General features: G+C 52.1%; 1 protein-coding gene across 4 annotated transcripts; it reads left to right on the top strand.

The window, feature by feature from the left end:
- The first annotated feature begins 592 nt into the window (after positions 1 to 592).
- Positions 593 to 25,748, top strand: SNX19 (sorting nexin 19). 4 transcript variants are annotated; one of them, XM_009098752.4, is made up of 11 exons: positions 593 to 2,770; positions 3,082 to 3,220; positions 3,686 to 3,786; positions 3,935 to 4,054; positions 4,480 to 4,607; positions 5,740 to 5,836; positions 6,075 to 6,261; positions 8,352 to 8,481; positions 19,907 to 20,091; positions 20,797 to 20,884; positions 21,639 to 25,748. In XM_009098752.4, exons 1-11 carry the CDS (start codon positions 1,244 to 1,246, stop codon positions 21,769 to 21,771), a joined length of 2,835 nt encoding a protein of 944 aa, XP_009097000.4. In that variant the 5' UTR covers positions 593 to 1,243; the 3' UTR covers positions 21,772 to 25,748. The 4 variants fall into 4 exon arrangements, with proteins under 4 accessions (XP_009097000.4, XP_050839468.1, XP_050839467.1 ...); XM_050983511.1 differs by lacking the exons at positions 19,907 to 20,091; positions 20,797 to 20,884; positions 21,639 to 25,748 and adding an exon at positions 14,887 to 15,136; XM_050983510.1 differs by lacking the exons at positions 19,907 to 20,091; positions 20,797 to 20,884; positions 21,639 to 25,748 and adding an exon at positions 13,808 to 14,878.
- Positions 25,749 to 27,003: the final 1,255 nt, after the last annotated feature.

Here is a 27,003-nt window from a genome sequence, read left to right as displayed (position 1 = left end):
GGAGGCAGGAAAGTCCTTCCCCAAATCCACTCCCTTCGATTTATGAGTCTGGAGTAGGTTAATCAACACAAGTTGAATCCCAGAAGGGCACAGAGCCTGGGGAGGGTTTGAGGGACATGGGATATAGGATAAGAAGTGGGATTCCTCCATGAATGGTTTCAGGGACATGGGATATAGAATTTGATGGAGTGGGATCCCTGTGTGGAAGGTTTCAGGGACATGGGATATAGGATTTGATGAAGTGTGTTCCCTCTGTGGACCAAGGATCCCGAGCCATGGGGCAGTTGACAAGCTTGGATGCAGTGATTATACATGTTCAAATCATGGGACACCAGGAATCCTCAAGGTGGGGCACATAAACCTGGAAAGTGCAAGGACAACTCATCCTTCCCTTTTCCCAGCTCTCCAACTGCATCTTATTCTTATTCTTATTCTTATTCTTATTCTTATTCTTATTCTTATTCTTATTCTTATTCTTATTCTTATTCTTATTCTATTTCAGTTTAGAGCGTTAAATGGGACACTCCTGTGAGACCTCCGGCCCGCTGGGGGGCGCCGTCGGAGGCCGCACCAGAAGCGGAAGCGCGGGCGGAAGCGGCGGGTGGTGCCGGCGGAGGACCCGGGCGGTGAGTGGGGCCCGGGGCTCCCGCTGTGCCGCGTTCGGTCCCGCTCTCCCGGCACCTGCGGACTGGATGCCGGTGCTGGGGAAGGGGTCTGGGCGGTAGGGCTTGAAGTACGCGCTGAGGGACCTGTCCCCATGCGCGGTGAAGGGTCCGTTCGGTGGCGTCGCTGTGGATAGCCGATCACGGGTCCCGGTGTGCTGGGCTCTGTGAGCCCCAGAGGGACTGGGCTTGGCGGGATCCGTGCCTCTCCCCGGTGCCCGGTAAGGGGCTCGGCGAGGGCCCGGTCTGGGGAGCTCTACTCGGTCTCAGTGCCTGATGAGGAGCCCGGTGTGGGGCACCGGGAGGCAGCGCCCCGGAACCCAGTCAGGGGTGGCGGTCTGCCGGGCAGTGCGAGCCCCGCTGTCCGCTCGCTGAGGGTGCCGGTCTGGGCCTTCTGAGCCAGCCCAGGGAGGGCTCCGCACCCGCTGGGCTTTGAGCGCCAGTGCCCGCTGAGGTTTCGGGGTGGTTGAGCCCCCGACCCCGCTGGAGCAGCCCAGGCCGGGCCCTGCCGAGCCCGGTGAGGTTCGAGCCGTGCAGCCCTGCCCACCCTCCCGGCCGTGACAGCCCCTGCCCGCCCCGCCATGCCGGCCCACGGCCCCTCGGGGTCCCGCCGGCCGCTGCTGGCCCTGCTGGTGGCCCTGGGCTGGCTGCTGGCGCTGCAGCTGCTGCTGGACCTGCGGGCGCTGGGGCTGCTGTGCGGGGCGCTGGCCGTGCTGGGGGGCTGGCTGGGCCCCCCGGCCCTGCTGCCCCGCGGCCGCCGGCTGCGGCTGGAGCGCTTCGTCAGCTCCCTGCGAGCCCCGGCCGGCAGCCCTGCGGACGAGGGCCGGCTGGAGAAGGAGATCGCCAGCACCGTTCGCAAGGTGGTGCGGGACTTCGTGGCCTCGTGGTACCGCACGGTGAGCAGAGAGCCGGCCTTCGAGGTCGAGGTGGAGAAGGCCATGCTGGGGCTGGCCGCGGAGCTGCGGCGGCGGATGAGGCGGGTGGACCGGCGAGCCCTGGCCCGCCGCCTGCTCCTGCTCTGCGGGCAGCACCTCCAGAGCTTCCTGCGGGCTCGGGATGCCCTGAGGGCTGACCCCAAGGGCGGCCGGACGCTGTGGAGGGAGTACAGCCGGCTGGCAGGGCCGCACCCCGCTCTGCTGAGCCCCGCGGCCGAGGTGGACTGTGCCCGCGCCGCCGTGGACGCGCTGCTGCGGGCGCTGGTGCCGTGGCCGCACCTGGAGACACGGACAGGACGTTTTGTGGTGGTGGAGCTGGTGGCCTGCAACGTGCTGCTGCCGGCCATCAGGAAGATGTCTGATCCCGACTGGATCAACCTGCTGCTCATTGGGGCGTTTTCCAAGAAGCCCCGTGGTGGGAAGCCCCACCCTGCACCCCCAGTGCCGGATTCCTTGCCTTTCCCAGCACAGATGGACACAGCTCCCACCAGACTCCCCCCGACCCCTAGGGCTGCCGAGGTGCTCAGGAGAGAGGCAGGAGCTGCTGGAGAGGAGGGAGAGGAGGCGAGCAGAGGAAGCCATCCTGCAGAGGAACCCTTCCTGCGCTCCCAAGCCCTTGGATCTCTCTTCCCCTGTGAGGGTTTGGAGCTGGAATCCCCCGCACCAGACGTGGGGCAGGATGTGGAGCTGCTGGCTCCTTCCCCTGCTGGAGAGCTCCTTGATGAGCCCCCCCAGGACCCTTCTGTGCCAGAGGGAGCACCTGCCTCGGAGGATGGCACAGGGGACCTGGACCATGGCCCTGGCCCCAGCTCGGATGCTGGCCTGCTTCCTACCTCTGCTTTGAGCTCCTGCCCTGACATCCAGATTGAGCCAGCGGTTGAGAAGGAGGAGGAAAGCCCAGCTGTCCCCAGGAGGTTCTCCTCACAAAGACCCTCCAGCCTGGGGAGAGATCTGGGGGCAGCAGAGGGCCCAGTACCATTTCCCCCAGAGCCCGGGCAGAGCCTGCCCCTGCTGTCATCCTCCCCAACAGCTTCCATGAGCACCTTCAGCTTCGAGCCCCTGAGCAGCCCCGAGGGGCCGGTGGTCATCCAGAACCTGCGGATCACGGGGACCATCACTGCCCGGGAGCACAGCGGGACTGGCTTCCACCCCTACACCCTGTACACTGTCAAGGTAAGGGCTCCCCAGGCACCACCCCCTCCCCACATCCCTGCTGCCACCGCCTGGGCTGCTGTTTGCAGCTGAGGACTTGCTCTGGGTGGGTCTCTGCAATAAACTTTGTCTGGTAGGGGGGAAATACTGGGCACTCTGGCTGTTTGGGATTCCTGTGGGGCTGGTTGAATCTTTTCCTGCTTTTGTTCCATCATGAGTGGTTCCTTCCTCTTCAGGGAAGGGTTGGCATGAGGAATTGCTGGGTGGGGACTGAGGGGGGAGCAGGGCTGTTTTAGGATGTGTGAGGATGATGCCTTTGCCTTCCTCCTCAGTATGAGACAGCCCTGGAGGGCGAGGCGGCGGGCAGCCTGCAGCAGGTGGCTTATCACACCGTGAACCGCCGCTACCGCGAGTTCCTCAACCTCCAGACCCGGCTGGAGGAGAAGCCGGAGCTCCGCAAGTTCCTGAAAAGTCAGTGCCTGCAGCAGCCCTCCAAGAAAATCCTTCTCCTTCTTTTCTCATTCCCTGTTCCTCTGCTCCCAGGGTTTCCTGCCCTGCTTGTGCAGCTCTGGATGCTGGGCTGTGTCTCCTGCCCACATCCTCCTGTGTTCTGTGCAGAGCTGGCTGGAGGAGTCATTTATCTCTTCCAGAAGCAAATTCCAGCATTTCAAACCAGTCCTCTTCCCATTCCATGACAGCTGGCTTTGCAGTTTTGCACCATAACAGTGCATAGAAACACTGGTGTCTGTGCCAGGCAGTGTGTGAGCATTAGAGCATTAAGGTTTTAATAAAGACTAAAATCTGTATTTAGATTTTAAAATTTTAATTTTTGATCTTGAAAATTTTTCAATGTTAAGATCTAAAAGTCTTTTCATTTAAGGTTACTGTGATTTTGCAGTTTTCTCAAGCTTGCCTGTGGGTTTGTTTCCTTTGTAGACATCAAAGGACCAAAGAAACTGTTCCCTGATCTGCCATTTGGAAACATGGACAGCGACAAAGTGGAAGCCAGGAAAAGTCTGCTGGAATCTTTCCTGAAGGTGAGATGTTTGTGTGCCCCTGTGAGCTAAAAGCAGAGCTCAGGACAGCTTTGTGCAGACAATGGAGCACACCATGTCTCTTCCACATTACACGATCAGGCTGGGAGCTTGACTCTGAAATGATCTGAATCTCCATCTGTCCTTGCAGCAATTGTGTGCAGTCCCTGAGATTGCGAACAGTGAGGAGGTGCAGGAATTCCTGGCCCTCAACACCGACGCCAGGATTGCCTTTGTCAAGAAGCCCTTTGTTGTCTCCAGGATAGACAAGGTGGGAAAAGTGGGGAGCTGCTCACCTGAGCCCTTTCCAGCTGTTCCCAGAGATGTTTCCTAAGTGTGGAGCTGCTCACCTGAGCCCTTTCCAGCTGTTCCCAGAGATGTTTCCTAAGTGTGGAGCTGCTCACCTGAGCCCTTTCCAGCTGTTCCCAGAGATGTTTCCTAAGTGGGGAGCTGCTCACCTGAGCCCTTTCCAGCTGATCTCCCAGAGATGCTCCCTAGGCTTCAGTGTCTCCTAGGAGCCAAAACCCTTTCTTTGGAGCTGGGCTCAGCTTTGCCCAGAACCCATAAAGGATCAGAGTTTGTTTTAGAGAACCTATTTAATAGAACATCCAGTGCTAGTCTCCAGACTCCTGATGTATGTAAGTAACAAGGATCAATGCAGTAATTAAAGGCAGTAATTAAAGTCTGGCTTTGCAGATTGTTGTCAATGCCATCGTGGACACCCTGAAGACAGCGTTCCCCAGGTCAGAGCCCCAGAGCCCCACGGAGGATCTGAGCGAGTCGGAAGTGGATGGGAAATCCCAGACAGATGGGAAGAAAAGCAAGTAAGGGCTCCCTCAGCTTTTCAGAGCAAGGAATTAATGCACAAGCTGAGCCCCTGGTGGGGAAGAACTGACTTGGGGCTTTCTGTGTAGGGTAGTAAATTCTGTGTTGGTAGTAAATTCTGCCATACTCTAGCTGAATTCCTCATTCCCGTGCTGAACACAACTATTGAGTTCCAGTTTATCTAAAGGGTTTCCCAGGAATGCTCAGGCTTCCACAGAAGGTAGGTTTCTTCCTAAAGGAGCTCTGAGGTGCTGCCATTTGCCAGCAGAGATACTAATGGTCCTGAGGAATTGCTTTTGAACCTTAAATATGTGCAGGGAGTGATTGCAAAATACAGCTGAAAATTATCTACCTGAAAGTCCTCTCCTGCCTCTCCCATGTGTTCCAACAGTAGCCTTGCCCAGAAAACATTTAAATAGCTATTTATGAGTAACATTTAAGATTGTTTCATGTATATTCCTCACCAAATGTTGGTGCTGCTGACAGTGCCCAGTCTCATTGTGATTGTCTCATCAGTGGTTCTTCCCTCACCAAGGAAGGGAAGATTTTTGCACAAGTATGGCTTTTTCTTTCCAAAAAGTGATGTTTTGCTGGAAAAAGCTGCTTTGGATAGAAAGACAAACTCAAAAAGTACAAGTTTGGAACCATTTTGGCTGAAAAGGACATTCCTTAATGATAAACAGGCTATTTTACAATTTGTCCCAAAATCCCAATGTCCTTTCATATCCTTCTTTTTGTCAGTGTTTATAACTGGATTTCACAATCCTGCTGAGTGTATTTCAGCTCAGAGGCTTTTCTGAACACTTCCCTGTGTGTGCTGCAGTGCTCACACCTTGCTGACCTCTGCCTACATCTCCCTATCAGCTTCCGTGTAACAGCTCCTTGTGGAATGCTGGAAAACCTTGGCTCAGCTCAGGTGTACCTGAGGAAAAGTGCTTTACAGCTTTTGGTGTGTGGTATCACTCCCAGCTCTTAGTTATCCTGGAAGCAGATGCTTATTTTGAACCATTTCAGGTCTAATCAGATTTCTTAGCTTGCATGTGGACAACAGTAACAGGACATGGGGCTTGGCTGAGGCTGGAAAATTCGTGACTCACAGAAAACTGACTGTGCCATGGCTCTGCTTTCCAGGTCCAGGCTGAGGTTCTCATCCAGTAAAATCACTCCAGTGCTGAGTGTGAGTGAAGCTCATGACAGGATCGTGTACTCCATCAGGGAGGGCAATGCTGTAAGTTCAGACCCTCTTGTAATCCTTTCACAACCCCAGCCACTGCCCTGTTTGGGAATAATCAGCATCCACCAGGGCTGTGGCTGCTGCAGCCTTGTTGCCACATGCCAGCTCTTGGCAGAAGGACAATAAGCAGCCCTGGCTGTGCTGTTGGCTACACCTGGGTGCAAACCAGGAGGTAGGAGGCAGTCTGGGCACTGCAGACCCCAGGCTCTGTGGCACTAACATGCTTTTGTAGGTCTCTGGCACCCTGTCACTGGCTGCTATGGAATCCTTCATCCAGAAGCAGGAGAAGCTGCTGGAAGCAGTCCCCAGCAAAGCTCCTGAAGGCCAGGGGGGCAGAGAAGCCAAGGAGATCTCTCTGCAGGAAGAAATGGATGGGCTGAGCACAGCAGAGCAGGGAGGACAACCAGACACTGACTCAGGTGAGCTCAGCCCCTCTCTCAGTGCTTGAATTTCTCCCCCTCGGTACCACAGCAGCTCCAACATCTGCAGGTTCAGCTTGAAAAGTCTTCAGGACCTGCTCTCCTCCTGTTACATCTTGAAGGGAAAGCAAATTAGGTTTTCCAGTGCTGTTTGGTGATTGTTCCCACCAGCAACAATGCCCAGAGCAAACTGGGTTTTGGCTCAGTTGTGTCACTGCAGATCTTCACCCTGGTGTGCTCAGCACAGTCACTGCACAAAGGGGTTTCTTAAGGACACGCTGCTTATACTGGCAGTGTTCTAAAATCTCTTACAAGCTCTTAGTAAAAATGGGCCAAATTACAGTTTCCTGGTAGTTTCCAGTTAGCCTTGACGTGTCCATACACTATAAAAGGACCTTTTGAGATTAAGTTTAGATAGATTTGATGGGAGTAGCACAAATGTCATCTCAGTTCAAGGAAGGATGTTCCCTTTCTGTTTCTAGAACCCTCCTCTGAAGCACAGGGCTGTCCCAGAACAGTTACAAGATTATCCTGAACACATGCAAAAATATGTTCCCCAATCTTTTTTCTTGGAATAGCTGAGCTGTATCAGCTGGAACTTCCCAAAAAACTTCTCTCCAGTGGTTCAAGTTTGGCAAGCTCTGACTGAAAGCACGTGTTTGTGACAGGATAGGCCTGGTGCTCTGAAACCCAGCCTGTGCTACCAGCTTTGCCTGTAATCTTGAAACACATGCCCGTGGTTCTGGGGAAGCAGGACTGGAGTTGGAGGCCAGGGTTCTGCACAGAGCAGGCCAAGTTAGCTGAACTCTGAGGGAAATGGAATGTCAGTGGTCTCAAACGCTTGCAGGTCTGGGATGCTTCAGGCTGGGCTGGCGGGGTGAGGAAAACAAATGTCTGGATAAAAAGGCAAACCCATGTCCCTATCTGCTCATGGAGTGACTTCTGGGAAGTGGTTGGCCAGCAGCTCTCTGAGGAAGAGGGTTTGGATGCTGTGGGAATAAACAGCTTGCTGAGGATGCTCCCTGGGTGAGGTCCTGGGGAAGCTCCAGCCTGCTCCAGACTGCACTGGGAAGTCTCTGGGGACAAAGCAAGTGGGCAGTAACTCATGCATGGCCCAGAGCAAGAGGTGCCAAGTGCCCTGTCTTTTCTGAGTGAAATCCTGGAATTAGTTAGTCCAGCTTTTAGGAAGAGGAAGAGCAGAGAAGGAGAGGTGTGGGCTCCAGAATCCCTCTTCCCTTTATTTCCCGTGGGAAATTGTGAGTGTAAATTGTCTCTGTAGACAGACAGGTTGGAAGATGGGGCATGAGGGGAGCCAAATCAGGAAAAGCTGCTTCACAGGATCTCACCTGGACAACAGAGCTGAGGCAGCAGCCTCAGGTCGGGGTGGTGGCCTGGGAGTGGCAGTCTGGGGCAGTTTTGTGGCACATCAGTGAGCTTGTTCAGCACAACACCTCAGAGCCCAACAGCATGAAAGTAATTCCTTAGTGAGTAGAAACTGTTTTTTGCTGAAGGCTCTGACATCCTCCTGAGGCTCAGGTGTTCCAGGTCTGTGACAGCAGAGATATTTGGGTAGATGTGTGGGTTTGTGTTTTAGCTGGTAAATCTGGTTTATCCAGATGTGTTTCATCCCACTCCCTGCCAAGCCTGGGATCTGCCACACGATGGCAGCCCGCAGCCACCAACAGAGCCTCGTGCCTGGAAAACTGCTGGAAGAAGGGAAAGGAATGGGCAAGACCAAGATGATAGTCCTCAGCAGTGCACCTCTTCCTGGCTGCCATCACCACCTGCTCTGTCACCTCTTTTGGGCATGTGGCCATCCCTGTGTGTGGTCTGGAATTTGATAATCCTGCTGTTTAATTGAGAAGGAACTGAGCCTTTGGTGCAGCCCTTGGTAGGAGGCTGGGGCTGCCTGGATGAGGTGGAGATCAGAGTGGGGAGGGCAGGGTCCCAGTCTGGCTGGGCTGCAGCAGGTCATCTGTGTGTGGGCAAAGGGCCAGGCTGGGGAGGAATGAATGAGTTTGGGATGATGCTTTTCACCAGATTTGCCCTGAGGTGATTTCTTCATCTGCCCCTCCTCTTCCTCCTGGCAGACTCCGAGACAGCTTTGGCTGACCTGGCCCTGGACGTGCTTCGTCTGGTGCTGGTGGATCACTGGAGCTGGCTGTGCACAGAGAACATCCAGAAGATCTTCAACCTGCTCTTTGGGACCCTTGTTCAAAGGTAAGGCCAGAGTGACCAACCTGGCTGCTCTGTGAGAGGCATTCCCTTTGGAGTCACAGTTGGAAGTGGAGCTTGTGCCTGACTGCAGATAAATACTGTGTGTGCACCAGCCACCAAGGTTCTGTAAAGCAGGTGCTCCATGAATGTGGAGTAAACACCTCCAGGAATCTGCACCAGGAGCTGTTTTCTCTGTGAGCAGTGGTGCAGCTCTAATGGGCAGCCTCCTGTCCCTTGAAATCAGGGAAAAGGCTGATCCAGCCCTGGGAGTGGGAGTCTTGGCTCATGCAAGGGCAGCAGTGCCCAGCTCTGGGGCTCTCTAGGGAGGATTGGTCTGTGCTGCCCAGGGTTTCAGCTTGTTCCTTCTGCAGAAGTAGAATAAACAGGCCCAGAGAACAGCAACTTGTCAGTGACATCTCGGAGTGTGGTCTCTGCTCTCACTGCTGCACCCCTCTGCTCTGCCTGTGCCTGGGGCAGGGACCCACACATGGAGTAGGGACAGGCTTCCTTTCCAGCTGGGGTGGACGTGCCAAGCTTTCCTGGGGCCAGGGCCTCTGGGTGGTAAGGCTCAAGGCCAAGACACACAAACAGAATTCCTGTTTTTTGGTGTAGGTTGGTGACTATCACTAGCTGAGGATGTGTTTTTTAGAGCACAAGGAAAACCTTCCCTGAAGGGCTTGGGAGAGTCTTGGAGCAGTGCTTTTCCCACTCCTGCACCCCTTCTTCTCCTGCAGGCATCCAGAGCCAGCATCAGAATGTGCAGGGCAGCTCATTATAACAGAGCTGGTAACCTGAGCTGCCCTCAGCAGAGATTGCCAAAGTGCTTTGAGGTCAGCGCTGCTGTCCTTCACTCCTGGTCTGTTCCTTCAGTGGCAGGAGGTGGGGGCTGCTCCCACTTCTCCAGAATGGGCTCTGGCCTCTTGGGAACAAGCTGCAACCCAATCTGTGTGTGTAAGCACAGAGGTATGAGAGCTTCAACAGGCACATCATCACCTCCTAATGAGCTGTGTCCTCTTCACCCAGGGAGCCTGCAGCACCCACACGTGGCATTGGCATTTTCCACTAGAGAAGCTGGGATACACACAGCACATCCTAGCTCTGGAAGGTGGAAGAGCTGTGCTGGTGGATTAGAGTGAGGAGGAATGTGTTTGTAGCTGCTCCACCTGAATAGGTCAGAGCAAACCCACATGTGCTGCAGGCAGAGCTCTGGCTGGTGGTGGTATGGGGGAGCTCTGTGACTTTTTGGTGTCCCCATCAGTTCAGGGTGCAACAACCTCTTGAGCAAACCCTGTGTCTGTGCTGAAATCCACATGTTGAGGCTGGCTCTGCTCTTGTTCTGGGACAATCCCAGGGGAAGGAGCTGCAGTGGGGACTGACCTGTCACCAGGAGGATGGTGTTGCACCTGGGCTACTGCAGGGAACATTTTCCTCCCAATTCTGCTGCCTGTAGTTACCTCCACAGTGGAGAACTGGGAATGGGGAGCCTTCCTGCTGTTTGCCATTCACCCTGGCCCTGAGGCTTGTGCTCATTCCTGGCCCAGGTGGTCACTGCTGTCCTGAACAGACCAGAAGGTCTCAGACCTGCTTGTCCAGGGACACAGTGTGGATTTGGTGACATTTCTCCTCCATTTAAATATTTACAACTTGATCACTGCTTGGCCAGACCTGGCACTGCCATTCTGGCTGGCATCGTGTCTGAGGACCTTTTTATAGGTGGGGAAAGTACCAGAAACTCTTCTGGGAGCATCTGCTATTCAAGGAATTGATGCTCCTGCCTCTGAGAGCAGGCAGACAAACATGGGACAAGCAGATGGATTTGATTGTGTCTTCAACCATTGCTGGTCACAAAGTAGGAGTGAGCATCATCCCTTCAGATTAGATCCTGCCCTGTTCCTGCTGGTGGCTTGGTTAGGTGGTAGGGGATGAAAAGGAGGTGTCCTGGCAGTGTTTGGAGGGGCTGCTGCTGGATATTCCTCTGCCAGCTTGTGTTTGGAGGGCAGGTGCTGCTCCTGCTGCCCTCTTGCAGCTGCCAGGTGAGGATTCTGCTCTGGCATGGAGACACTGGGTGCAGAGTGGTGCAGAAACTACCACAAACCGACAAAACTCACACCAAGAACGAGATCCAGCTTCTCCCAAGAGCCAGGGCCCCTCTTCTTGGAGAACTTTCTGTCTTGAGCTGGCAGTGCCAGCAGATGATTGCTGTGACCACACTGTTACTGGTGGTGGGCCCTGCTGACTGCTCCATTCCCTGTTCTGTGCAAGGAGCATCCCAGCACGCTGCTCCTTCCCCCTTGTCCTCAGCAGGGCTGCCTGGAGCCAGGCCCCATCCATCTCCCTGCCTGGCAGCCCGGTGGCAGTGGGAGAGGAAGGCTCCATGACCGAAAAAGGGATTGTTGAGTAAAGGGCGGCCGCGTGTGCGAGCCGGGTCTGCACCGAGCCCATCCCATTATGTAACAGGGAGTGAGCCTTTTTTGGAGCTGAATGGAGAGGCGGATGAAGGGGCTGGGAGTGGGAATGACCCTGGGGCCGGGGATTGCTTCCAGCAGCCTCTCTGCGTGCTGGGGCCGTGCCTGTAAACAAACCCTCTGCCCCCTCCCGCCTCTGTCCGGCTCCGCTTCCCTCCCGCGGCTGCGGGGATCGGCTCCTCTTCCCCTGGGAGGCTGCAGCAGGAACCTGCTGGCACAGGGGAGGAGGTGGGGCTATTCTGGGCTCCGGTGTTCTGTGCAAGAGCTGAGAAGCATTTGGAGAATCTGGGTGCTTTTTAGAGCCTTGTGAGTCAATGAGGTGTTAAAAATACACGGCAAACACGCCAACCACGCGTGCTGGGACCCCACACCCTGCTGGGACCCCACACCCTGCCCTCAGTTGTCCCCATGGTGGCCTCAAGTCTGGGGTCTTCCAATGCCCTGCAGAGCTGGGGACAGTGCTGGGGCCAGGGTGACAGCCACCACCTCTGCTTTCCAGAGGGGAGCTCCAGCAGAGTGCCAGCACCCCAAGGATGGACCTGGGAGGATTCGAGGGGCAGATCCTGTTCTGTAAGCTTTTCCTGGCTCCTTCCCATGCAGCACAACAGCAAGCCATGGCCACAAAGCACTGAGTGGGGGGAAGGTGTCTCAGCACACCCCGGCTGTCTGTGGCCTGGAACCTGAGCAGGGCTGGGCACAGAGTCTGTGCCAGGCTCGGAAGTGCCTGTCCCTGAAAGGAGCATGTGGAACTACTCAGGCAGCTTTGTTGGTGTCATGTTCCACTGAGCAGGAGTTAAAATAAATGCAAATCATCCCTGCCTTACCCACGAGCTCAGCACTGCTGGGCTTGCTGTTTGCTTTGGGTCATTCCCGTGCTCCTCCAGGCTTTGTCCATGTCCCCTCATCCCTTGGCCAAACTGGAAGATTTGAGGAAGTGACATTGCAGTCTCTGTGAGCTGTAGGTGGAGAGGCAAAGATCCTCTGAGGCTGGTTGCAGGTGGCCATCATGCCTTTTAGAACTGGTTCTTGCAAGTTCATGCTGTCACCTTGGTGTTGGGCTCTGCTGGTGTCAGGCTGAGTGTCACAGGCACTTGTAAGTCAAGGACGTCTGGAGCTTCAGAGAGCTGCTGCCTGGGTGCTTTGTTCTGATTTTCTCTTTGGTTTTCTGTGATCTCTGTGCCAACAGAACTGGCACAAAGAGCCTTGGCAGCCACCTTGATCCTCTTGACTGGAAAATGCCATCAGCAAAGAGTGACCCTCTTCAGTGTCCCCGAGTAAACCTGGAGCAGCCAGGCACCCCTGGGCTGGCAGTGCTGGGAGCACAGTGCCCATGGGCAGGGAGTTCTGCCAGCCCTGGAGCCGTGGAGGGGCCATGTCTGACAGCTGAGACTGTGCTCCCACTTCCCTTTGGCTTCCTGGCTGGCAGGTTCCACTCCAGCCTCAGGCACTGCCTCTGAGTTTTGCTGGCAGAAATGCAATATCAGTGCAGCTGGGGCATCTGAATCCACTCATTCTCCTGGTTTGTTACCTGGGGAGAGGATTTGGGCATGTTTGATGAGGATCTCTGCAGCTGCACACAGAGGAGCTGTGCTGGCAGGCCCAGGTATGTGGCAGTAAAGTCCCTGTCCCTAAAAACAAGGCTAAAAGCAGCACCAGAGTTGGGAGTTAGGGGAACCAACCTCATGGCATCTTCCTGCTCATTTCTGGGTTTGGCTGTTTGTGTTGTAGCCATGAGGAGCAGCAGGAACTGCAGCCTGTGGTATGTCAGTAAAAGTGATTTCAGGACTCTGTGTGTCTTGGTGTGTATATGTAAAGTAAATAAAATCAGCTTGGAAATGGGCCTCGATTCAGTTGTCTCCAAGCACCTGGAAATTTTGGATCTGGCTTTGAATCTCTGTCCCAAACAAAATTTTTTTCCTCTTCTAGAAGCAGCATTCTTCCAAAAACAGCCACTAGAATGAAGCCAGCACTCCATGCTTTGATAATAATTGCAACATTATTCTAACTCTGATTCTGTTTCAATGGTTTCACATGCCAGCTTTCTTCCTGCATTTAAAAAAGTTCAACAACTTCCTATTTCAAATAGAGCGAAGAAGAAAAGGATTGAGTGGAAGTAATATCTCCCTGTTGGTTTTAGTTTTCCCTGGTTTTAGAAGGGTTAAGAGTGGATTTATGTATTTTGATTCTGAAGTGGGCTAATGAAGCAATTGTTCCAAGCAGGGCCTGGCTGAGACAGCCTGGCCTCTCCCTGGGGCACCACTGAGAGCTTAACTGGCTCAATAAATACTTGAAGGAGATGTTATCAAAAGCCAGGATGCTTTGTGAAAAATCAAGGGGGTTTGGGGACGATGATTTTAATCACATACCTTTCCCCCCCTTCCCTGAGCCCCAAGGCATCTCAGGAAGATCTAGGTTGGGAAAACCAATGGTCAGTTCCCTGCAGGGTGAAGCCATTGGAGCCCCGTGAGTTTCCATGATTTCTTCTTGCAGCAGGTGTGTTTTGAGGCAGCAACACATAAAAGAGCACAGAAATCCCAGCACCAAGGGGTGCTTTCCTCCCTGCAGGGATTAATGATTGCCTGCAGAAGAGAATGATTTCTTTTCTTCCTCTCTGCCCCACTGTAAGATGTCCTGCACACCCATATCTCCCAGGGTTTTTCTGCCTGGGCCAAGCAGGTAGGAAGATCCCTCTGCCCAGGATGTCCCCAGCCAGGTCCAGGACAGGTTCTTTAGAACTCTGAACCTTCACAGGGCAGCAGGAGAGGAACATTGCAGGGAGAATTTGTGCAGGAGTTGATGCTTTGTGTCCTTTCATTTATGGAGGTTTTTTTTCCTTTTCTTTCCTGTTTCCTTCCTCAGCACAGGGTTTACCTATGGCCTGGACAAGTGTGAGGTTGCTTTGAAGGTGCTGAGCTGAGCATGCTGCACATGTTCCTGCTGTGTGGAGAAGGTGGACTTAGACTCAGGTAGCAGGTGCTGAAAGCTGAGCCTCAGGGCAAAACCTCTCCATTTGTGATTTTCAGTTCTTGCTGTGCCCACTGCAGCTGTTGCTTCATTTTTACAAGGTTTCCTCAGAAAGGGTTTGCAGTCAGAGCCCAGAAATGTTCCTCCTCTTGAACCCTTGAGTTAAGGATAATCTTGTGCATTATTTGAGGAGGAGTTTGGGGAACAAGAGCTGGTAAGGCAGGGATGGTCTGGTGATTTAAGCACCAGACTTTCTTAATTTCAGAGTCATGCTTGAATGCCTCATGTTTTCCAGATGTTGCTTTTTTGCTTCAATCCTTTTCACTACGTTGGTCCCAGAGGCCTGTTTTGAGCTTCTGGATATCCCCAGTGTATTCCTTAGGGCAGGGGGGCCATGTTCTGGGGTGGGCAGCAGTCAGTGTTGAGCTGGACATGCTAGTTCATGGATATCTGTAGGAGTTGTTTGTATTTATGCAGCTAAAGCAGGGAGACTTTCTCCTCCTTGTCATCTTCAAGCCTGGCCTTCAGTTTGTGTTTATCTAAATGCTAAAACCCCTGGGTTTGAGGAAATCAAAATTGCTATTGCTTCAGATTCCAATTACAGTCAGCATATTTAACTTGACTGTCCTTAGCTGAAGTGATCTCAGTTTTTATCCTCACCTTGGTGGACAGAAAGAGCAGAGCTCTACCCATTTCTGGCAGGTAGGTGTAAGTCTGCAGAGTATTGCATCTCTTTGTTCATTGTTAATACATCTTTGATGTCCAGACTGAGCAAATCCAGCCTGTCCAGGCTTTACTTGCTGGGCTGAGCTCTCTGGGTAGTCCAGTTAGGTGAGAGGCTCCAGCCAGGTAAAACCAAGCCCATGTACCTGTTCCTGACTCTCAGCCTGCCTTTCCTCCCTCCTAGCAGCCCTTGTTGTCTCCAGGAGCCCAAGGAAGGCCAAGGTTTGCACCCCCAGCCCTTGTTTTTCGTTCCCAGGCCCTTCTTATCCTAATGGACCCCTTCAGCTGACCTTGGAGTTCCAGCTTGAACCGTGGCATTAATTTGGCTCTTTTTTAGCAGCCATTTCATTCCTCCACCAGCAGCTATTTCAAACAGAGGTGCCTTACAGCATGGGCAAGTTATGCCCCTCCAGATTCTCTTCCAGGCCTCAGTAGCCTTTGCAGTCTGGCTCTTTGCATTGGGCACTATCAAAGCATTCTGAGCCCAGGAGGTCACTTTATCTATTTCTGAAGTGTAAGGAGATGGTTCTGTGATGGGTTTATTTTTTCTTTCTTATTAAGGCTATTTCTTCATTAAATAGCAGAATGAAAATAGTAACTCATCAGCCATCCAAAAATAAAATTAAAAAAAAAGACAGGTCTATTTATGTTTCTTGGTGGATTTATTTCTACCTGGGAGCAGTGTGTGTGTGCTTTCAGTGTGGCAGATGAATCTCAAATGCTTAGGCCTTTAATAGCCCAAAAAAATCATCTGTGACCTGCTGGTGAAGGTCAGCTTTGAACCAGCAGATGTTTGGAGTTCCTGAGGGGTTAATCCCAATCCTGGTGCAGCAAGTCTGCCTGATGGAAAGGTCAATTTGCCATTTTCTGGGGTTTACTCAGGTAGGAATTTTCAATAAAGTTGCTGTGACTCTCTCTGAGTTGCAACTACAGGTGTGGGAGTTGAGGGGCCATTCTTGGGATGTCCTGTGCAGGGCCAGCAGTTGGACTTGACTTTCCCTGTGGGTCCCTTGCAGTTCAGTATATTCTGTGAATTACTTTGCTCCTCACAGTTTCATGTGCTGGTGCAGCTCTGTGTGTGTTGGAATGGAAGGTGATTCCCCAAAATGGTGTTGATGGTTGCCTGTGGTTGAGAGGAGGGAAGAAAACCCTTCATGACAGGTCACTGTGTGCTGAGATTTTCTTCTGAAGCCTCAGACGTTCTCCCAGAGTGAATTTAGAGCCACATGGACCAGTCTTGACAGTTCTTCTCTGTTAAAATCTGAAATGTAAAGAACTCTCAGAACTTTGGGTCTGTAAGCCAAAGCTTAGAATTAAACACAAGATTTGATTTGAGACCTTGGAAAAGGCTTCCAAACTTAAGTGATAGAAGAAAGAATGTGGATTTATAGTTTAAAACAAAGACACATTAAATTAAGTAGAAGAAAGTTTAGAGTTTCAGAGTTTAAGATATAAAAATAAAGGTAGTTACAAGGGTAAACAAGGAGTTTAGAATGCAGTACTGTAGGTTTGTGTGTCATAACAGGATTAGCTGAGAAAGCTTACACTGTAGCATGAGTCCATAAGATGGAATATTTAAAGATTGAATCAAAAACATAAATGTCCTTGTTGGCAGTGTTTTATTAGTCAATAAATCCTTAAAAGGTCTTGTAACTAAAGGCCTTGTGACCTTCTGAGCCATACAGTAAAGATGTGAGCCAAACTCACCCTCCCTGCCTATGTAAAGACAAGAAACCACATCATCAAAACCAATTCAGAAATCCCATCTCTAACTAATTCAAAACTCCTTCACAATCCCCATTCTCCTCTTCCCAGTGCCTTTGGAATGGCTCCACTGGCAGAAGGGAGCCCAGAGCAGAGGTGCTTTAGTCTGTGTTCCATTTGCACCTGCCTTTGGTTTCTCCTTCTTTCTCATCCCATTTCCTCTTTAGTTCCTTGACTTTTCCTTGTAAACTCTGTGGGTTTGGGTGCTCCTTCCCCAGCTCTCTGAGCACCATGGAGCAAGTTGGCCTCTAATAGGAGCTTTGTGTGGAGCTGTGCAAGACCCCTGGAGCCATTCCCAGCTGCTGCCCTCTGCTTCCCAAAGCTGCCAGCCCAAGGAGGAAAATCCATCCCTGGTGTTTCACAACTGTGGGAATCCAGAGCTGCAAGCCCTCACCTGCTGCCAGTGTGTGCAGATCACATTTAGATTGTGTGATCACATTTCGAGGTGTTACTTGGGGGCCTTGTTTGCTAATTCTGGTGTTTTAGGGACACACATGAGCTGGAACAGGAGGTTGTTTGTGTGGAGCCTTCCAGCATTTGTCAGTTCTCTGCTCTTGCGCTGTCTGGAAACGTGTGCTGTCCTCTGTAGGTTCAGCTTTCTCTCTGTTCACTATTTGCTTGATTTTTTGCTATTACAGGAACTCTAAGGCAAAAAAAAAAAAAAAAAGCTTGTTCTTTGCTTTCTGCAACCTTTTAAAGGCTGGGAAGTGGCTGTTGCTGTAATGAGTTTGGAGTCAATGTTCAGGCTGATCCCCCTTGGTGCAGGGCTGACTCTGCAGCTCTGTCCCCAAGTCTCTGAACTTCTGTTGCTTGTCAGATGTTTTCTCAGCTAGGAGAGGGGGTTGTGTCAGAAAACATGTTAATGAAAAACCATGTTAATGAAAATCCTTGTTAATGAAAACTCTTGCCCCTAGAGGAGTCACAGTTTAGCACTTTAATTTGCTTGGGAATAGCTGGAGGGCTTACCATGATCTAGAGTGTTAAACTCTGCTGATGGCTGGAGATTAAAACCCTTTTAATTGTATTTCCAACGTGGCTTTTCCCAGACAGGACTAGGATGTGACATTTTGTCCTCTAAGCCTGGTGGGAAGTTTGCACCTCTGGCATTATCTTGTAGCAGCATCCATACCCCGTGTCCATGGCAGTGCTGAGCATGAAGGATGTGCTTCCCATTGCCACACCTGTGTCCCTTGCTCTGACACACTCCAGGCCTTACCACTGCACTGAGATCCTTTTCAGGTTTTTAATGTCCTTTGCTTTCCAGCTGTTTCCTAGGTGTGCATCTGTCCTATGGTGACGTTAGGATCCTTGTATCCCAGTTGTTGTTCTGTTCATGGTGGATATTGTGTTCTGTGCCTTCAGGACTGGCTCTGAAGAGCAAAGCTTTGTTTTGCTCACTCCCCCACAGTCGGCAGGACACACAGACAGGGCTGTGCATAGTGCTGCTTTGGCTTTTTGCTTTGCTCCTGCTTTGCTCTTGCTTTTTGCTCCTGCTCATTAGTCAGTTTAGCTCAGCAGTCCGAATTTTTCCCTGGACTTTTTTCTTTCCCTTTCTTGGAACCACTTGAGCCTGCTCAGGACTGGGACCTGGGAACACCGAGAGTTTGCACCTTGTGGCTGCAGCAGCTGCCCCAGGGCTGGAGGGACTGATCACAGAGTGACCACCCCAGGAGAGACTTTCTGAATTTGCCATCTTTGTCAGAGCAGTGACAGAGTGCTGTCACCCAGGATTGTTCATTTTGTGTGCTGGGGGTGCTGTGCCTGTTAAACAAACAGGTTCTCTCCACTTCTCCCTGAGGAATCCTTCCCAAACCAGTTGGGCAGAGGGGCTGTGTGGGTTTGCTTTCTGGAGGGGTCCCTTTGGAGGTTTTCTCCCAAATTTTTCCCTAAGCCAGGACAGCATCCCTCAAGAATCACTGTTTACACCTCATTTCCTGCTCACTCCGCAGCCCTGTCCCACAGGATGCCAACCTGCTTCCTTTGCCCTGCCTACCTTTGGCTGTTGCTGTTCCCCAGTGCCCAGCTGTGTGGGGAAGGACACCCTTGGCCCGAGTGCCTCTCCCAGGAAGAATGCAGACAGTCTGGCAGAGCGCAGGTTAAATAAAGTTTGCCTTGGCAGGGCTCTTGGCTGTACTGGGAGCTGCCGGGGCGTAGTGGTGACGGAATTGCAAGCACGAACGCCAGCTGCCAAGAGGAACGGCTCTCCTGGCCCTGCTGGCTGCCTCCTGTCCTCTGGGAATCTTGAAGAACTGGCAGAATCACAAGCCTTTTCCCTACCCCAGTGCTGTGCTGACACTCCCAGCTTTGCTCCAGAGCCTTCTGCCAGTGAGGCCAACAGCACCAGCAGTGCAGCAGCACCCTGAGCCCTGCTAAACCTTCCTGTGGGATTCATCCACGGCCTCTCCTCATTCTGAGGGCAAAGATTTTAGGCAGTGCAAGTTGTGACTGATGGCTGTGGCTTGTGCTGTGACTAGGAAGTGATTTCACATCTGTGTAAGAGGGTCCATCCATATGGCTGATTTAGAAACTGTGCCTGGCCAGCCCTTGGGTGGTGGGGACACATCATCCAGTGCAGCTGCAAACCCCTCCAAGCCCTTCTGGGGAGCAGGGATTTGGGGATTTGCAGGTGGTTACTGAGAAAGGGCACAGTCCTGCCCCAGCAGGAGGAACCATCAGCAGTTGTGCTGGATTTTGGATGGGAACAAAAAATTCTTGGCTGTGAAAGTGGGGAGACCTTGGCACAGGGTATCTGGAGAAGCTGTGGCTGCCCCTGGATCCCTGGAAGTGTCCAAGGCCAGGTTGGATGGAGCTTGGTCTAGTAGAAGGTATCCCTGCCCAGGGTGGAATAAGATGAGCTTTAAGGTCCCAGAAGCAAACCTTTGGGGATTCTGTTATTTCAGTGCTGGCCATCAGAGGGTGGAGCAGGACTGGACACCAGGACAGCATGGACAGCAGGATGAGAGGGGGATGAAGCATCATGAAGCATCATACTCATGCCTTGTCGTCCTTGGAGTGTGTTTTAGTCTCCAGGAAAAACATCCTTGGCTGTCTTGGTAGCAGAGGAATGGATGAGAGGAGCAGAGGCTGCCAGAACAGGGCTCCTGTCCTTCCAGTCCTTCCTGGGGGTTGTTTGTAGTTCAACACCAGTTCCTCCAGCTCTGTCTCAGATTGTGCTTGGAGATAACTTAGGAGCTTCAGGGCAGTCATATCCCTGAGCTGGGCTTCCTCTAGTCACCAGTGATTCACTGGGGTTCCTGTGATTAGCAGGGTGATGGGGCTATTTATGGCCTTTCCTTGTCCCATTTGTCAGTAACACAGGGAACATATCCCACTTCCGGTGCATGGCAAACTCAGCTAATTAAGACTTGTGACAATCTTAGGTGTACAGACATGAAAGCTGCAAGTTAACAAACCCAAAGAAGCTGATATAACCCTCTTGATGGGTGGAAATATCCCAGCTGGGTCCCAAGCTGGAGTTTTCCTGACCTTTGTTCCTCTCCCTGTTCCTGCAGGTGGCTGGAAGTGCAGATGGTTTCCCTGACCTGCACCCAGCGCTGGGTCCAGTACCTCCAGTTGCTGCAGGAATCCATCTGGCCTGGAGGAGTTTTACCAGCAGTGCCTAAACCCCCCAGGACAGAGGAGCAGAAGAAGGCAACAGCAGAGCAGGCCCTGCAGAGCCTGATGGGGATCCTGCCCAGTAAGTGTGTCCCAGAGACTTGTCAGCTGCCCTGGGACAGGAAAGCAGCTGGGGAACACTCCAGTGCACTGGAATCTCTGGAAATGTGGTTAAATACAGAGATGGAGGCTGCTCGTGCCAAGGCACTGGGAAACCTTCGTGACCCTTGAGGTTTGATGGTTTCCTGCAAGCAAAACCCAGAGTTTTCCAGTTCTGGATAGTTTGTGTAAGGGTTTGGGAAGCAGCCCAGCTCGGAGGGAAGGGCTGTGAGTCCAGGCCATGATTCAGTGCTCACAGTTCTGAGCCACCTGACCGAGGCAGGGCTCAGGACAGCTCTGCTCCCACCTGCTGCCAGAGGGTCCCATGGTGAGCAAAGTCACCATGCAAAGGCTGTGGCTTTTCCACTGGACTGAAATCCCAAGCCCAGCTGCACTGGATTTCCCTCTCTTGAAGTTTGACACGGGGACCTTTGGCATTAAAGCAGCTGCTGCCTAATCCGTGTGAGTGCAGTCTGAACTTTTAACTCCTTGATGTAAAGGGCCCTCACTGTCCTTTGGGGATGAAAAAGCACTGCTGGATGTGCCCTTCTAGCCAGGAATGCTTTCCTGGCACTCCCTCCTCTCCCAGCCCCAGAGCACCATCATCAGCTTTGGTTCAGCACCCACCAGGAGAAGTCTGACCTGTGGAAATAGGCACTGCCTAAAGCTTTGTCTCCAACATTTCCAGATGTGATCCAGGAAATCCTTGGGACCAGTAAGTGTCAGATGAGCTGGAACCTGGTGCTGGAGTCACTCAGCCAGCCTGTGATAAACAGGTATGTGATTGTGGTCTTCAGCCTGGTGGGCTCTGAGAGCTGTGCCCAGGGTTTTGTCAGTGCTGCTTGGCACCAGACACCCAGCTTATTATTCCAGACTGGCAGTATCAGGGGGCACCTGCATGTCTGGCTGCACGTTACTGAGCCAGTCGTGTTAATTATGTCATTTGGCCTGCTTAGTTAGTGGATGTCAGGGAAAAATCCTGGTTTAGTTTCGTTCTGGAGGAGCTGCAGATCTGTGTAGGGGGTGTTTCTGTCTATTCCCATTGCTGTGAGTCTGGAAGACAAGGGTTTGGTGATGGACAGCACAGAAATGAGGGTCAGACTGGACATCAGGAGATCTTTCTTCACTGAAGGGGTTGTTAAACATTGAAAGGGCTGCCCAGGGTGGTGTTGGAGTCCCCACCTTCTGAGGTGTCCAGGGAACAACAGGATGTGGCACTCAGTGCTCTGGGCTGGTTGACAAGGTGGGGCTTGATGATCTCAGGGGTCTTTTCTGTCTTCAGTGATCCTGTGATCCTGTTAAACACATGTTTTGCTCCAGAAGATGCATTTGTGTTTTCTGTGCTGCTCAGCAACTTCAGCACCCACTGATTTGGGGGAGGTGAAAAAAAGCTGAACCACCTCTGGAAACATTTCCCTGGGGACCTGATATTGTTCCTCTCTGCCCTGGAGCATTGGAACACTCTTTCTTGTGCTGAGCTTTGCCTCCCACGCCCTGCCCAGCCTAAGCTTTGTCTTTTTTCCATTCCAGGCACCTGGTGTTCTGCCTCCTGGACATTCTGCTGGAGTTCTTGGTTCTGAAGGGCTCCAGCAAGGAGCCTGAGGCTGCAGCTGCCACACCATGTGCCTGCAGTGGCACAGACAAAGGTGTCCCAGCACTTTAACCAGGGCTGGTGTCCCAGCAGTGGAGGAGAGAAGCAGCCACAGGTGTGGAGTGTTGGATTTTCAGCTTTTACTGAATGTGCCTGGGAGCTTCCTGTCAGGAATTTCTCCAGCCAGTGCTAAGTGAAGCTGCTTCCAGGCTTCTCTGTTTCAGCTGGGTGGTGGATCAAACCCAATGTGAGGGGCCAGAGATGCTGTGCAGCATCTGTTCCATTGCTGACCTGATGGAGAGCCTGGAATGAACCAGCATGACCAGCTGGAGAAGGAACCACAGACCCTTCTGAACATCTCTGACATCTACAGAGAACACAGGGGAGCTGCTTTTGTGGCTTCAGGGTCCACCTGGCACTGAGAGTTGGTGTGCTGGGATCCTGCTGCTGGATGTTGCTGCAGGACAGGTGAAGGGATGCAGTGCTGTCCCTGCTGTCTGAGCAGCCTGCCCTGTGCCTGCTCTGCACCAGCTGTGTCACCAGAAGGGAGATGGGGAAAGGATGGAGCGTGGAGATGTGGAGATGTCCTCAAGTTCAGCATCCAGCTGCCCAAATACCTGGGAGGTGAGAGCAGGGCCAAAGGTGCTGCCCTCAAGGACAAAGATCAGCTGCTTCTCCCTGCCCCTGCTCTAGTTCTCAGTAGGGTGCAGGCAGGCTGGGATCCTGGCAAAGAGACTCTCCTCAGGCTGGGGAGGAGTGGTGGCTTGGCTGGGCTTTAGGACTCGTTTATATTGTGCTTTCTGAGTCACCTTTTAGTCCCTGGAACAGTCACCTGGAAGGCACAGGCCAGAAGAGCTGACCCACGTGGGACACAGCAGGTAAATCAGCTCCCACACAAACGTGGTTGTCACAGGAAGCTCTGGAAGAGGAACGAGGACCTTGAGCCCAGGGGAATCCTGGATGTGTGTCCTGGACAGGCAGTGGGTGAGACCCCAGCAAAGGGCCTGGGGCACTGCCTGAGCTCTGCTATTCATGGCTGTGTCCCTGGGCTTTGCTTTGCTGTGCCTGCTGCTGCCACAGCTCCCTGCAGGGCTCTGGAAAGCTGCTCAGGTCATGGAACAGGGATTTGGAGCTGCTTCTCCAGCTTGACCAAGACTTGAGTGGCTTTGTGAGCACTTCATGTTGCTCAGCACTCAGGTTCCTGGGAGTACTGGAGGACTCAGAGCATGCACCCACAGCCCAGTTTGGTGACCAGTTTGGTGCATTTCTGGGAGAAGCACAGACTGAGCAGAGCTGCACTGGGCTGGTGAAGGTTTTCTCTGCAGATCAAAGGAGGCTCCACACAGGAGCCGTGCAGGATCCCTTGTGGTGTCTGTGCTGCTCTGCCAGGTGGTTTCATCCCACAGAAGCAGGGAATACCAGGCTGGAAGAGACTGCCTGCAGTTTCTTGGAGCTGGATGCTCCATGGCATGTTTGGGGAGAAGGCAGTGTGACTCTAACATGCCTGTCCTGCTCTTCCATTGCTAAATTATGGATACACAACAGTGTGAGCTGCTCTGTGCTTCTGTTGTGTGAAAATACAGAGGGATCACTTTGCTGCAAGCACATAGATTTTCAGGGAGCTCTGAGGACATCCCAAGATCAGGCAGAATCCAGTGTCATGAAAGAAATCAAATCTGCATCACCACTGGAGCCATTTCTCAGCAGGGAGGCTTCAGAGATGGTAGATTGGCCTCCTGCTTGGAGAAGGGAGGTGTGTGTGAAGTGGTTTAAGAGTAGATGAGGTGGAGAATGCTTTGGGATAATCCCAAATGGCCAAGCAGCAGTTTGGGAAGCAGGACTCAGATAAATCCTTAAATATCAGCTTGGAGCAGCTGTATCACCTTGTCTTTCACTGCCAGGCTCTGCTTCCCTCCTTTTCCTCCTGCTTCCATTTGCCACCCCAGCTGCCCGGAGGGAGACAGGGCACCCTGAGCCAGGGGTGATGCAGCAGAGCCCTGCTGTGCCTGGTGGCTTCCCAGATGTTCCTGCTGTTCTTGTTTGCTGCGGTTTCCCAATGAATTTTGGGCTTTGGAGCTCCAGGACTGTGCTCTGTCATTGATTAGGGAGAATATGTAGAGGCTTTGCTGAAGAGGATCATGGAGTACAAATTATCCACTGCCAGCTCCAGGTTAGGGCCAAAGTCTGAAACAGTCCCTGCACACACTGCATGTGGCACTGGGAGGACGAGCTGACACTTCTCCTTTGCCAGGAAGCCCAAATTCTCCCAGCTTTTAACCCCCATCTCTGAAATTATGCCAATGACTGAATATTCAGTCCTCCAGATTGAAATAATCTCTGATTTCTGCCAGTTTGGGAGCTGGTGCTTTGCTGGGCTGGTGCAGCAATGGTTTGGGCTTGTCCCAGCAGCAGTGTCCCCCTCTGGGCTGAGATACAAAGAGCTGGGACAGAGAGGCAGAAAGGAGATTTATTTATGTGCCCTCTCAAGGCAGACTGGGAGTGGGGAACAGACCTAAGGAGCTGGAATTGCAAAATGGTTGTTTTACCCTGCAGAAGCCCCTTTCTTGTCCCAGATAGGAGGGGCTGGAGCTTTTCTCATGCTCTCACTGACTGGGCTTCACCATTCTCTCCTTGGGAGATCTCAGTGCAGCCTTGAAGTGCCCAGGAGCAAAAAGCCCCCTCTCTGCCCCTTACTCTGTTGTCAGGGAGTAAAACAAATCCAATAAAAAGCTCAGCTTTTTTTCTACTGTGAGTTCTTTGCCTCACTGTGATTTTGGGATTAAATTGAGCACAATGGTGGCAGATAGAAACTTCGGCATTCAGGTGGGCTGAAAGTTTATTTCCATTGGACCAAGACTAGAAAAACTGCTCTGGTAAAACAAACAAAGTTGACAAAAAAACTTCAGCTTGCTCAGTGTGTCAGATTCCCAGCAAGCTCCTTTTTTTCTACAGGAATTTGTAGAAGGAATTTGCAGAAGTCTCCAGCCACCTCTCCAGAGGGTGGGTGGTGAGAGCAGCCAGATTTGACCTGAAGAAAGAGTTGCAGCCTTGTGTCACGTTAGGTCAAGAGCAGTACCTGCCTCAGGTGGGTGCTCAGCTCTCCCTCTCCAGGTCCTTCAGCCCCTGTGATCTGCCTCCAGCCCACCACTTGCTGATTTGTGAAGTGTTTCCCTTCCCACTGCCTTAGTTTCCCACAGCTGGCTGGAAGCTTCCTGGAAGCAGGGATTGCTCCTGTGTATGACTGAGTGCAGTGCTGTAGAGCTCCAAGGCACCACTCTAAGCTAAATAACTCTTTAACTGTGGTTTTAGGGGAAAATGTCCCACCATACACTGACTCCCTGTCCCACTTCCTGTACTCATCCCTTTGTATCAGCTGTTTGTGGTGCTCTTGGAGTCTGTGTGGAATTCTGCTGTCTGGAAAAAAACCCATTTCATTGTTAAATGGGGAGCAAACCTTCTCTCCCATGTACTTGTGTGCAATAGTACTTTATTTCAAACTGACTTCTCTGTCAGAGTTTAAAATCTGCCTTTGGTAGAGAAGAACAAGTGGGGAGGAGGCTGGGTGTGAGTGGGAAGGGGTGGATGTGATTCCCAGGTGTCACAAAATGCATGGGCAGGGCAGGGGTCAGTGGGGTGGGACAAGTTTTCTCTCCTGGCACACGGTGGGACTGCTGAGACATGGGAAAGACCAAAGTCCTTAAAGCTTGGCCAGGAATCAGAACAATTTCCCACCTCATCAGCATTGCTGTTTTCTCCCTGACACAAACTCCTCAGTTTGGGTTCTCCAAGGAGTCTCAAACCAGGGGGGCAATGTGGATCATTTCCCTTTCTTCTGGCAGTCAGGGAAAGGCTCCCCTAGAAGCAGGGCTCTCAGACCCATCTCCACATCCCTGGCAGCTCTGCTCAGGAAGCTTTCCTTGCTGTCAGTGCTGGAGCAGGAAAGCTGCTAAGCTGTAAGGAAATAGGGAATGTCTGAAAATGAGGAATTCCACATGAAATTTGTAATATTAATGTCAAAGGAAAAAAAAAAAAGAGGAAATAAGAAAAACCTGATACAATGAATGCTTGGGTCATGTATTTTTGTGGATTAGCTGTGCCACAGAGGAGCCCATGCACCCTAAGAACTCCATTCCCTGCAAGCCAGCGAACATTTGTACAGCACATGATGTGGGATCATGGCTGAAGCCAAGTTCCCTGGGATAATATCCACCCTGGGGTAGATTGGGCCATTTCCAGTGTCAACAGCCAGAGGATTAAGCATTTATCTCTGCAGAACAGGATAATTAATACCAGATCACACTCGGGGCTGTGCTGGAGCTGAGTTTGTGCCCGAGCGAGGTTTCACTGCTATGGGCACTGGGAATGTTCTGGGGGCTGCCAGATGCAGGCATTGCCTTGGGCTCCTGGAATGGCACTGGGATGCCACCAGGCTTCCCAAATGAAGCTGAGGGTGAACTCTCCCATCATGGCCACGTGAGGTGGGTGTTAATTTTCCCCCTCATCAGGAGCGCTGTTCCATCCAGCCCAGAGTTGGAGGAATGCAATCAGGGTGCTGTGATTTGCCATCTGCTGGGGTTCAATGGAAAATCCAGGTTTTGGCACTTCTGGCTTTGTTGAAATAAATGAATACCATTATCCTGGCCACAGGCCAGGTCAGGTAATTATATTCTTCCTACCTTAATGCCACTGCAGCCCCTGTCTCCGCTGGATATGCTATACTCTTTAATTCCTGTCTGGAACTTGCTTATTATGTTACAGAGTTGGTTTTTTCCCCTCTCAGCACCAGCCAGGCCCCACCATTGTGCTGAGCTGCTAAAATAGGGAAAAGCTGCTTTAGATATTTGTTTGACCGTGCCTGGTGTTCTCCTGGAGCATCTTTCCTGGTTGTAAGGCTGTGGAGCTGGCAAGGTGGGTAACGTGGAAGGTGAGAGAACTTGGTACAGCCCTGGTTCATTCAGTGCCTGCTGGAAACCTGCTTTTCTCCCCTGCCAGTTCCTGAGGCTGCTGAGTGTGTTTGTGGGAGAAACTCAGAACTTGTGGGTGTCTTACCTTCCTCTCCTGTCATTTCTTCTAAGATTTTGGGAGACTAAAATATGTCCTTGGTGGGGGAACAGTCCTCCTGCCTTCAAGAACATCTGCCATGTCCAAACCCTGCTGATCAGGCAGAGCAGCCCTGCGTTGGTTTGAGATCCAGCCCTGAGAGCTCCTTGTCTGTGTTGGTGGCTCCTTGGCCTTCACATCTCCTGCAACTAATGCACTGATTGGTTTTTTGGGTTTATTTTTCCTTTTGAAAATATTTAAAGT

Source organism: Serinus canaria, chromosome 24, assembly GCF_022539315.1.
Source record: "Serinus canaria isolate serCan28SL12 chromosome 24, serCan2020, whole genome shotgun sequence".
Taxonomy (NCBI): domain Eukaryota; kingdom Metazoa; phylum Chordata; class Aves; order Passeriformes; family Fringillidae; genus Serinus; species Serinus canaria.
The sequence above is the reverse complement of the archived record's forward strand: the minus strand, read 5'-3'. Positions and strand labels throughout refer to the sequence as shown.

Bases quoted from the DNA above. Each gene is read 5' to 3' on its own strand.
- SNX19 (XM_009098752.4), top strand. From the start codon at position 1,244: ATGCCGGCCCACGGCCCCTCGGGGTCCCGCCGGCCGCTGCTGGCCCTG. The intron at 20,092-20,796 runs GTAAGTGTGTCC...CAACATTTCCAG, and splicing joins CCTGATGGGGATCCTGCCCA to ATGTGATCCAGGAAATCCTT. The intron at 20,885-21,638 runs GTATGTGATTGT...TTTCCATTCCAG, and splicing joins AGCCAGCCTGTGATAAACAG to GCACCTGGTGTTCTGCCTCC.